At 41.9% G+C, this 12589-nt stretch overlaps 1 protein-coding gene across 1 annotated transcript in view; it reads left to right on the top strand.

The window, feature by feature from the left end:
* The window catches only part of ABCA13 (ATP binding cassette subfamily A member 13), a 470652-nt gene that overhangs the window by 195115 nt on the left and 262948 nt on the right, over positions 1-12589 (top strand). Inside the window, 3 exon segments of the mRNA XM_020289932.2 lie at positions 846-1175; positions 3018-3087; positions 4899-5030. Coding sequence (XP_020145521.2) covers positions 846-1175; positions 3018-3087; positions 4899-5030 — 532 coding nt within the window.

Below are 12589 nucleotides of genomic sequence, written 5' to 3'. Positions count from 1 at the left end.
CTTATTTTATATTTATTAAAGTGAAGAAAGTGTAGTAAAATAAAATGTGCTTTTCATTCAATTTTACAAGTACCACATAGAACTTGCATTACTGTTCTGCATGTTATTTACCTATTTACAACCTATTTACCTATTAACTTGTGCATTTCTTTCTGAACTCAGTTTAGCCCCTCAGCACAGGGACCTGGTGAATGTTAGGCTTGCTGGGCTGTAACTGACCCGGGGTAACCCAGGCTGCACGCTTCAGAACCAGTTGTCCTCAGATCACAAGTAATCAGCCCCATACTCAAGGATATCATGATGTGGTAGATGAGCAAATGGTAGATTTAGTGAATGAATTAATTTTATTTTATTACTTTGGACAGAGTTATTCTGCAAAACGCATTCTAAGATGTATGCAATAAACCTCCAAGCTGAAGAGCTCAACTACCAGTATTTCCCTGTTCTGTTTTGTTTTTCTCTTTATTAAAAAAAACACACAGATAAAATGAAAATCAAAAACTTAAAATTAAAACAAAAACAGTGCACCCCAAATAAACGTGGAAACACAATAAGACTGGAGTTGACCAAACCTAAGGTCTAAGATATGTGCTCCTACCCATTCCTGCTGTGTGTTCTTGCCAGTGAGATTATTTTAACATCTGGTCTCAGTCCTCTCTTCCCAAACTGGTGAGTGACCGAAGGTGCTCATGAGGGAATGCTGAGCTCTAGGAAGGCCTGTCCTTCCCGATGCCCTATGCAGGGCTGGCTTTGCAAGCAATGCTCATTCCCCCCCTCTCCCCCATCTGACCTGCTCTTCCTGCAGTATCTGCTGCTGTGTGACCCCGGGTTTCCTCTCTTGACAGTACATGCGGATGATGGGCGTGCACCCAACGATCCATTTCCTGGCCTGGTTTCTGGAGAACACGGCTGCACTGACCATAAGCAGTGCCGCTCTGGCCATCATTCTGAAAATAAGCGGCATCTTTGCGCACAGCAATGCCTTTATTATCTTCCTCTTTCTCTTGGATTTTGGGGTGTCGGTTGTCATGCTGAGTTACTTCTTGAGTGCATTTTTCAGCCAAGCCAATACAGCAGCCCTTTGTACCAGCCTGGCCTACATGATCAGCTTTCTGCCCTACATAATCCTGTTGGTCCTGCGTAACCAATTGAGTTTTGTCATTCAGACATTTCTGGTAAGTGAGTTATTTTCTAAAAAGGCAAAATAAAACAAAACTGCCACACCTCCAACAAATCAAAACCACCACCCTCAACTTTTTAATTTATCATGTTCAGATCTTCACGGGCTTTTTGATCTCTACTTTCTTTATCCTGCCCACAGATGCGAACCTTACAGCTGTAGTTCCCTGAAATGACAATGGTCTTGCTGGATGGCAGCCCATTGAGAATTGCCATTTTTTATGGAATGGGGGCGCTTTGCAGACTCTGGGAAATCAGCGGCATCCTTAAGGAAGCATATAACTTTAGTTTCTCTTTGTTTCATGCATGGAAAGAAATAGATTTCTAAAGCTATTTTAGAAGTAAAAAATAAGCATTTTTCTTGAAGCACCATGAATTACATTACATTAAGTGGAAAAATCTCTTCCTTAGCAATGTCAGAGTTGCTCATCCATGTAAAATGTACCTCCTGAAAATGTATGACAATACGTTTGGGTCTGTCACATAAAATATGCAGAAGATAGAAATGTATTCATTCTTTCATGACTGTTTCCTGGCAAGCATGTGCAGTGCCTGACACATAGTGGGAACTCAGTCCTTGAAGAGGGATGAACAACTCACCGTCAAAATTCCCTCGCACAGAGCCAGGGCCACAGCTGCAAACATTTGCATGACACTCAAGGCTGCTTTGCTCAGCAGGTCAGGCCACTTCCCCAAGTACCAGTGTGTTGGGAGGCGGGGCTGAAATCCCTGAGGGAGACTTGGGGGCAGGGTCAAGGAGACTTAGCGTCCAAGGCTGCCAAGGGATGTTTAAAGGCCTTTAGAAAACACTTCGTCCAGCACAGATCTCATGACAAGCCCAGTGTCTCACCCCCTCACTGGGAATGGGTCACCTTCTCTGCTTATTTGAAGCCTTATGGCAAAATATTTCCGTGGGAGCCAAATGATTTTTCTTCAGTAAGCCATATCTATGTTGTGCGTATATGGTGGTGCATAATGAAGAAACAGTTAAACTCCATCAGTATTTTGTCCATTGATATGTGTTCATCAGTTTTAATTAGCGTATGTAACACCTGTAATAACTGAGAACCAATAATTTTGTGTGAGTGTGAATTAGGCATTTTCAGAATAATTAACCAAAGTGGGGCCCTGTGGCGCCCCTCCCTCACACGCGCCTTACACACAGAAAAGGAATCATCCATGATCCGGCCTGATTATTAAATGCTGTTATTTTTGTTTTTACTTCAGTCCTTATATTTAAGGGTTCTATGCATATAAAATTCGATTTTCCTTTTACATGTTCAAATCTTTTCTAGCAAGTAAAACAAAAAATCTAACTCCGGTACATTGTATTTTTAAATATGATACTTTTTCAATGTACTTTTTCTTTTTTTCCTGACATAGGACCTCTCTACTGGAGATACAATAACATTTTTTCTCAATACACTCTCTTTCTAGTGTAGAATAGTGTATATATTCCACCAGTCTGCCTGCAGTGTGCTCCAGGGCATTCACTTAATAATAAAAAACAGTAAATTGCTGTATTCCATTTTCCACTGGTTTGTGTTACACGTTTCTATATACAGTGCATTGGATTTATGACACTTCAAACATCGTAGTAAAGAGAAATAATTCCCTTTAACGTTAAAAACTAGCTTGTTACCGTGCTTTTCAGAGTGGGCTGACATTCTGCTCAGTCTTTCAGGTTCAAATATTTAAATCACCGCCTGAAGCAATGTTTTGGCTTCAGCACCAGCAGGTGTGGCAGCTTCTCTGTGAATTTAGTGTTGCGGTTTTCTGCCGTTCCGATCTAACACTAATGTGCTGTTTCTCTCCCCACTCCATCAATCTGCGGGCAGTGTTTCCTCTCAACAACTGCCTTTGGACAGGGAGTATTTTTCATTACATTCTTGGAAGGACAAGAGGCAGGTAAGAGAATACATTTTTAAAAAGTGACTCTGAGTGACTCATGTTTTGGCAAATTTGTATTTATGTTGCCAGCAATACAGTAGAAAGTCTTCATTACCAAGTGGAACATACGGAATGAGCTATGGATATTTGGTTTTGTTGGTGTAAACACCTCCCACCATCTAGTTGCCCCAGGTTTGAGAACAACCAGGTGTGATCCTGCATCCTTTGTTTCAGATTCTTTCCAGGTCAGCCGCCCAGCCAACGCCTGGGTCTTCTTCATAACACCCCTGGTATAAGGTCAGCTTCGGGACCTTCAGAATTCTTCCAAGAATGAGGAGCCCATACACATCCATTTGTTAGATCAGCGGTCCCTGACCTTTTTGGCACCAGGGACTGCTTTCATAAAGGACAATTTTTCCATGGACAGGGTGGGAGGGAGGCGCGGAGCTCAGGGGGCAATGCCAGTGATGAGGAGCAGCTGTCAATGCAGGTGAAGCTCTGCTTGCTCACCTGCCCCTCACCTCCTACTGTGCGGCCTGGGTCCTAAGTTTCATGGAAGATAGTTTTTCCATGGATGGGGGTGGGGGTGAGGAGACAGAGCTCAGGCAGTGATGCACGTGGTTCCTATCAGGCCGTGGACCGGAACTGCTCCGCCTGGGGGTTGGCGACTACAGTGTTAGCCTGTTATTGAATTTGGATCCATCTTTCCAGGTCCCAGTTTTTTAGTTCCTTCTTCCTAATTCCCTCTTTCACGTGACAACTGTCCACATATTTGTCGGCTCTAATCTTTGCACCCATATTTTCTAGAGCTTTCCTGAATGTCAGGATCCAGAAATAGGTCTAACCAACACAGAATAGAGCATAACGATCCCTCGATTTTTCATGATACAGCTTAACATGGCTTAAAAAATTGTTGGCAGCATTTTTCACTGTTTTGAGGCTTTGACAACTAAAATCCCAAACTAGAACAGGCATGTATTTCTTACATGTTTATAAGGTTTTTGGGGTGTGTTTTGTAAACACAGGAGAAACATATGCCATAAGTAAAACTCAGCTCCAGCTATTCTATTTGTCAGTTAATTTGCACTGGTCTTAGAATTCTTAGACTTTTTCTGAAAAACATATTTAAATGTCCTTTAACAGATGAGTAATCCTGAAGATTTCTTTGGTATTCTTCAACCCAATCTCTAAAATAAATTGGATCAAAAAGATAAAATGAAAAATGGACAGTGTTAGACCATTCGAATATTTTACTCCAATTTCCAACAAGTACTCAATGATTAAAACGTGTAATTTAATGAGTGAGCCTAGCACTAGGGAAATTTAGAAAGAGGGATATTTTTCTTAAATTATATTTTAATCTAGCAATAAGTCACAAACATATTGTCAGAAAAGAATGATTCTTTCTCACCCTAGATCTTATAGAGCCTAGATATTTTCTAAAAGTGGAGAGAGTTATATAATTTAGAGTTTGGGTTTTCAAGGAACCTTCTTTATCTTTTAAAAAAGTATGCTATTTTACCAAAATATGAAGTCTTTTTTAATTGGATAAATAAAAGTAGATATAAGTAAAGTGACCTTTAAAAATGTTGAAATGTTAGGTATTTGAATGTTGCTAACGGTCATTCCACCTGGTATCATTGAAAGAGATGTAAGATTGTACAAGTTAGTGTTTCCTTTGGAGAGTGACGGCCAATGGCACTGACCTTCCTTTTGTTTTATCTGTATTAAGCTTTACTGGAGCTTCTAGAGTTAATGAATTCATCTTACTAAAATCTACAGTAAAAGAGGATGCACAGTTCTAACTCTGACCTTTTTCTTCCTACCAGGGATTCAGTGGAATAACATGTACCAGGCTCCAGAACAAGGGGGCATGACATTTGGCTGGGTTTCCTGGATGATTCTGTTTGATTCAAGCCTTTATTTTTTGTGTGGATGGTACTTCAGCAACTTGATTCCTGGTAAGAATTTTGCACTTCATAAGATAACAAAATCAACTTTAAAAACAGTTTCAACCAACATATATGAGTATTAGAATAATTGTTTGTTCCTTAAGGAAGACATCAGAAAGGGAAGTCTTAGGACATATTTTAAAAAGAGCTGTGAATATTTAAGAAAACATGATGTTTCTGCATCTAGAGTGAAAGGTCAAAGGCCATAGGAGGGGTTAGCCAGGGTGGCATGCCTATGACAACATGCTCAGCCCACCACAAGGCTCCCCAACAAGGGGCCTTCTGTTCACTACACAGAAAAGATCCTGATTCCCAAGATCAAGTGTTTGGGGAAGGCGAGCATGAGGGGGTGAGGGCAGGAGGGTCTCAGGGCCCCCAGACAACAAAGAGTATGGGTGGGGAGCTCAGGGCACCTTGGACGGACAGCGGGAGGTAAGGGACCGAGCGCCCAGCCAGTGGCAGGTGAGCGGGCGGCAGAACCCGGAGAGAAGCAGGCAGAGCCGATGGCAGCTGGAGTGCGTGGGTTGGGGGTGGGGCCACCTCCAAACCCAGGGTTGTCAATGGTGTCCCAGGTATGCAGTTTCTCCTGACGTGATGTGGTGTGCCTCTTCCTGGTGTGACAGGCACACCCTGGAGGTCTGGGGGTGAGTGTACAGATTGCAGGGAGGGCCACGAAGGATAAAGGATTTCCCTGCTGTGTTAGTAGGAGCAGAGGTAGTGTACCTTTACCTTTTTGGTTCAGGCCATAATAAAGGTGAAATAGCTCTTTAAAAAATGTTTATTTTATTATTTAGAGATAACATTTTGATGGTATTATATTTTGTTGCTAAAATTACTTGTGACTCAGGCCTTATACTTTCCAAAGCAACTGGCATCTAACTTTTAAAATTAAGAACTAAAGAAAGAGATTCTATCATGTACAAATGAAAACGGAGGGATAGAAGGGAAAAAGCCCAGTTCATTCTATTTGCACAAACGCATTCCAGACTTGGAGAGATCATGCCTCATTTAAGGATGGGAACCATAAAAATAACGCAGGTCATTGCAAAGATTGTTGTGCATTAAAGTAGGAATATTGGGCCTTCAAGAGTAGAGAGAGAGAACGTACAATGGAAATGTGATTGATTTTTTGAAAATTTACATTGCATCATCTTGGCACATTGAATAAAATTTAAGAAAAGGTGGATTCTAGGAAACAAGATATAAAAAAACAGAGTCGAGAAGGCCAAGGTTTCAAGGAAACTGGATGAGAAGCAGTTTGGATATTGAAGAGAAGGTAAATAACAAGAAAGAGATGTTATAAAACACACGTGTGATGTCAGTTTAAGATGCGTGACACAGAGGTCATGAGCACAAGAGGCAGAGCCTGACATCAGCAGAGCATCTGAGACCTGGAGGACCATACGAAGGAAGTCCCCAGGGTGGAGCTGGGCCGGTGGCAACACCTGGCCGGCAGGTGATGGACAGCCACGGGGCCGTACAGACGGTTGCTGCCCCTGAGAGGAGCAAAAGGCAACATGGAGAAGAAAAACTTGGATTTGCCAGGGAGAAGAAAAACCTGGATTTGCAAAGTAAGCACTTGCTGCACAACACATGAACTCGAGAAGAAGAAACCTTCATGGACATGTAAAATGCTGGATGTCTTGAACTCCAAGTACAAAGAAAAGAATCCTACAAGGACAAAGATGAATAACAATGTGCTACCCTTGGCAATGTTGAGAAGAAGATAAAATGAAATGTGTCCAGGGACCCAGAATGATCTAATTCCCCCTCAACCATCAGGACTTAAGGCAGGAGGATCCCAGGGCAATATTTTCATAAATAAAGAAACTCTTGATATTCAGTTGGGGCTTTCCCCCCACATCCCACTGTGGAATCCCGATCAATAGACCAAAGCCCTACGTGAGCAAATTCTTTCATCTAGACTGCAGACAGAGAAGCGAGATCAGTCGGGCCAGAGCAGAGAGGGAGGCCCTGGTCCAGGGAGAGCAAGGTTCAGGAAAGAGAAAAAGGGATGGGTTGGAGGGGAGAGAGAGAGAAAAGAAGAGCTCTGTTCTAACTCTGCGGCTTTTGAAGCCGGACTGAGTGAAGTTTGAATGCAGTGGGGCGGCAGCTGTGGCTGCCGGGGGAAGTGGGCCTCAGGATCTGATGATGGTTGTTATTAGGGTTGTTATTATTTAAGATGGTAGCATAACTGTGTGCCTGTGAGAATGCTCTAGTCTCCGAGGAGACCCTGATATGGCAGGAGCAGGTGGGAAGAGGGCTGCGTGGCGGCGTGAGAGGTCGCGGGGTGGCGGAGGGGGGGGAGGGGGGCGAGCATGCACAGGGCCCTCCATCCCGGACCCTGGTGAGCACCCCCTGCTAACGCATGTGGCTGAGGGCCTGGGCCCTGGGGCTGGGACGCTCTCTCCTGACTCCTGGGGCGTCTGTGTTCTCAGCACAGCGGGGGCGGTGCAGGTTGGGGCAGTGGGGCCTCAGTGCCACCCTGGAGCTCTTGGCATCCCGGAGCTGTTTGTTGGGGATGCGAAGTTTAACTGAGATGAAGCTCTAGCCATGGGGGGAAAAATGAAACATAACAGAGAATTTATTTCACAGGAATGTATAGTGATGGAATAAGGTAGATCCTATGCTGCCACGAGCCCTTGTCTATGAAACAAGACATACAATGTAACAATAGTCAGTTTAGAATTTTTTAAAAAAATACACAATTTGGTCTATGTACCAAATTATTGAAGTTTATGTGGAATTATGGTGTCGTTTTCTGTTTTTAATTTCTATGCCTTGAAAATGCATTTCTTTTGTAATTCAAGTGAACTATAAAAATTGACTATATGTTTTGTTTTTCTCAAAATGCCAAATAGTTTACTAAAAGAAATAGTTTACTAAAAAAAAAAGGTCAGGGAGCATACAACTACAGAACAGGGAGAGAGATATGTTTTGGGAGCAAAGTAGCAGGATGTTGGCTGAAAGAATTTCATTTAATAGTTTTGGTGATGAATTATCTTTTCTTCCCACTCTTCCTTAGGAAAAGATTGTGAAGTTGTTGCATTCTGTTCTTCCTAAAAGGCACTGAATAATCAGAACTATAAGTAAAATGTAGGTGTGTTATAAACAGGTAGGAGGCAGTTTTCCTTTCTCTGTCTCCCTTCCTACCTTCACTTCCCTCTCCCCCTCTCTTCCCTCCCTTCCTTCCTCCCTTCCTTCCTCCCTCCCTTCCCTCTCCTTCCTTCCTTCCTTCCTTCCTTCCTTCCTTCCTTCCTTCCTTCCTTCCTTCCTTCCTTCCTTCCTTCCTTCCTTCCTTCCTTCCTTCCTTTAACATTTAACATAAGATCTGCCGTCTTGTCACATGGAGGACAGTTGTAAGTGTGCGAGTGTACTGTATTGTTAATGTAAGCACTGTGTTTTGTGGAAGATCTCTGGGACTCATTCATCTTCTGTACCTGGAACTGTGTACTCTTTGACAAATATCTTCCCATGTTCCCCTTCTCCAGGCCCTGGCTACAACCATTCCATTCACTCCTTCTTTGAGTTTGACTAGTTTAGATTGCTCCTGTAAGTGGTATCATGTGTTATTAATATTTGTCTTTTTGTGGCTTATTTCATATAGGATAATGTCCTCCAGGTTCCTAGGTTTGTCCATATTGTCACAAATGGCAGGATTTCCTTCTTTCTAAGGCTGAGTGGCATTCCATTGTATAGTTGGGCCATGTCCACCCCTGCATCTCTCAGGCTATGACTTCCTGGCTCTGTCTCCCACTTCCAATGATGAATTTGCAGCTTACGCTTGTAGACAGATGTGGCTCCTCTTGTTTGGACCCTGGGATCTCTTTAGGAAGAGGTTTTCATTAATTTTCCGATTCTTTCTGCTTCCAGCAGCTCTGCACACTGGTGATTAATCACTTGGCCAAAATGATAAAGATTTCCAAAAGCACTGCTCTGGGAGGGGGAGAGGTGCCAAATGGGATGGGGGTGGAGAGGTGAGCATGGTCACAAATTTTCTCAAGGAAGGTCTGGAGAGGCTGGGTGAGCTTGTGGCGGGGGATAGGACCAAATAGAAAAGTGATTTCACCAGCAGAGACTTCTGGCGAGAGCAAGAAATACTTGGACTGAGCCCTAAAATAATTGAAAACAAGCTCTTGAAGAGAGAATTACATACCATATTTATAGTCTAGTATTCACAATAGCCAAAGGGTGGAAGCAACCCAAGTGCCTATCAATGAATGAATGAATAAGCAAAATGTGGCATATCCATGCCATGGAATATTATTCAGATTTCAAAAGGAAGGAAATTCTGATGCATACTGTAGCATGGACGAAACTTTTGGAAACATTATGCTAAGTAAAATAACCCAGACACGAAAGGATGAATATTGTACAATTCCACTTATATGAGATCCTTAGAGTAGTCAAATTCATAGAGACAAAAAGTAGAATGGTGGTTGCCAGGGGCTGGGACGGGGGACTGGAGAGAGACTGTTTATTGCAGACAGAGTTCTGTTTGGGATGATGAAAAGTTCTTGAGCTGGGCAGTGCTGATGGTGGTACAACAATGTGAGTGTGCTTAACACTACTGAACTATACACTGAAAAATGACTGAGATGGTACATTTTTTAATGTATATTTTATCACAATTTGAAAAAAGAGACTGAGCCTTGAGGTGGGGGTCTGGTACACAGAAATGTCCACTTTCTAGGTCATATTCAAAGGAAAGAAAAAGGAATTAGGGGTGAGCTCATGGAGGAAGGTAACTTGGTGCAGGAAAGGTGAGTGTTGGTGAGAATGCCCCGGGTGGGGGAGAGTGTGGACTCATTCCTTATTGTCGTAGTCGGGACTATCAGCCCAGCCTGTGACTTTTCAGATTTTTTTCCTTAAAAGCTAAATGAGGTCAATTTTGGGTTCAAAGGAAAAAAGAAAAGCTGTTTTCCTCAGGGGACCAGCAGATCTAAATACCAAATTTGGTAATCTTTTGGAAACACCTTGCCCATCTGGGCCATGCTGTGATGTAGTTTGCCACATTTGGAACTCACCCATATTCAGTTGGGGAAGCCATCGACTCCCGTTCCTTCTCTCACTGCCTCCCGTTCCTACATTTATTCAGGCTCCCCGTTCGTGGGCTCCGATCAGGTGAAGGTCAAACCCTCAGCCCACTGTCTCCATGCACCCTCACCTGCAGCCCTGCTGTGTGGTTCCTGGTGAACTTCTACCTGGGACACTAAACTTGAGCTACTTCAAGGTCAGCTCTTACCCTACCCCATCCAACTGGGGACAAAAATCTACTGGTTTCACTTTCTAAACCTCCTATAATCCACATGATGTACGTTTTCCAAGGAACAGCATCACTCTTTCATCGCGCCACACAGTGTTCTGTGACCTCAAGTGGTTAGGGTTCCCAGCCAGGTTGGGTTCTGTACCCCACAACGGCAATGGTGGTGTTGGGCCGCAGAAATGTACAGCCCGTGTGGGGGAGAGACAACCGCTCAAAAAGACTCAGAGTCCAGAGACTTGATGCAATAGCATGAGGTGGATTTATTTTCCAGCGCAGCGCAGGGGCAAACAGCACCACCGAGCTAGGGAAGCTGCCGCCCCGGCCTTTTTTTCCTTAGGATTTTTATAGGCAGAAACCACACGCAGGTGGCTAGGGATCACAGGGTGGAGGGAAGTTCCATGGGCTTTGACCTTGCACAAACATGTACCAGATGAGCTAATGTCGGGAACTTCTAATCTTGGTCAATAATTTCCAAGGACTAATGGCTAGGAAGTTACAGAGTGGCGCCAGCGAGGGGAGGGAGTAGGGTTGAGCGAGCAGAGTTTACAGAAGCAGAATGGCAGGTTAGATTTTTCTCCACAGTGGGAGGACCTCAAGCCTCCTTTGAATCATGAACATCCATCTCTACATTTTGTTTAGAGAATTTGAGTGGTGCGTTTTTATATTTCCCCTTTGTGATTGTACAACCATTTTACCTACTTTGGTTAGGAAGGAAAACTAGAGTTTATTCTAGAATAAAAAATCAAAGCTCTAAAATCTTGATAACACAGATTTTAAATATTTTCTTTTATTTATATAGAGTTGTCCAAAAATGACAATATTTCTTTATTTATTATGAAATTCCTGATTCTCCCATTTCAAAAGTTAAAAAAAATTAGAGTTGCCCATTTACATATCTTTAAATTACCCAAAGTATTTATTTTCATCTTTGACAAAGTCTGCTAAGAATAGCAAAGAATAAAATTGCTAGAAAACAATGATGGGCCTTCAGATGCATAAGGAGCTTTGCAATTTCTAGGTGTTCTCTGACCCAGTACCCTCTTTTGAAGATAAATATTTTACATTACCCCGAGTACTCTCTTGAATTGAAACTTACAGATGATGTAAACTACTTACATATATGATTCTTAAAATTAATATAATTTCTTAATTGTAAAAGTTAAATGAAAAGAAAGTAATTTATAATTAGATAATATGTAATTCTCAATGCTCAGGCATGGCTTGATTAGAACACAGAATGAGACACTCAGCTGCTTACACCTATGTAGAGTAAGTTTGGATTTAAGAAAAGGAAAATGATCGGGAGCCATTTGGTACTAAAAAGAAAGGAAATGTGCAAGTAGAGATGAATGTAGACACTAGAATGGAATCTTATATTAATGTATAAGTAATACCAGATCAGACTTATTTGTGTGTGATAAAATAGGTGCTAGTAACTTCAACGAAAGTAGAAAAACTGTGGGAAGAAGTATTAGACATGAATGAAGTAAATAAAAGAATGGTATTTTTCCAAATGACCTGGGTGTTATTTAAAATATACTATCAGATAATTCCCTCTGTTATCACATGGGGCAGGTGGTGACAAGGCATAACAGAAGATGCAGTTCCTGTCTCAAAATTCCATCTCATGTCAGTCCCTACTTTCAGTCTCCAGGTTTTTAAAGACTTCAGAGATCTATTGTTTAGTAGTGGCAGGAAACAGGATGGATTGGACAAAGGAACAGTAATATAAGAATGTTTCTAGAGAAGTAGAGGAGTAGGTATCTGGGAGTGGCATCAGAATCAGATTGAAAACTAATAGTAGGCCTTGTACTAATCATCTCAATGTGAAATTTTTACAAAAGGGGCTTCTTATTGTGCTATACAATCCTTTCTTATTTCAAATTATTACAAATGCTTTTGATTACAAAGATTGTGATGTTTATACAAGTGTCTTTGGTTACAAGGGTCACTTTTGTTATGCTTGAGCTGGGGTTATAAGTGTGCTATACAACTTTAAAAAATATATAGAATCACTAATATGAAGTAATTCTCAAACAACCTTCATTAATAAAATTTAGCGCATTTTGTGAATCTTTGCTAATTTAAGGAGTATTTGGTTATAAGTTTGTTAAAAAGCAATCTCCAAATATTTTGTCATACATTTGCATGTAACCAGGCAAAATGAAGACTGAAACGCTAGTGTGGCATTGCAGACTCAAAAGCAGTGAGTGCACCACTACAGACGGTGCGGTTTTTCTGAAATAATGAACAATTTCTACATTAAACAGTAATCCTCCACTGGTTTCCACAGTGGTTGCAT

The sequence above is a fragment of the Microcebus murinus genome, chromosome 9, assembly GCF_040939455.1.
Source record: "Microcebus murinus isolate Inina chromosome 9, M.murinus_Inina_mat1.0, whole genome shotgun sequence".
In the NCBI taxonomy this organism is placed as follows: Eukaryota; Metazoa; Chordata; class Mammalia; order Primates; family Cheirogaleidae; genus Microcebus; species Microcebus murinus.
The sequence above is the reverse complement of the archived record's forward strand: the minus strand, read 5'-3'. Positions and strand labels throughout refer to the sequence as shown.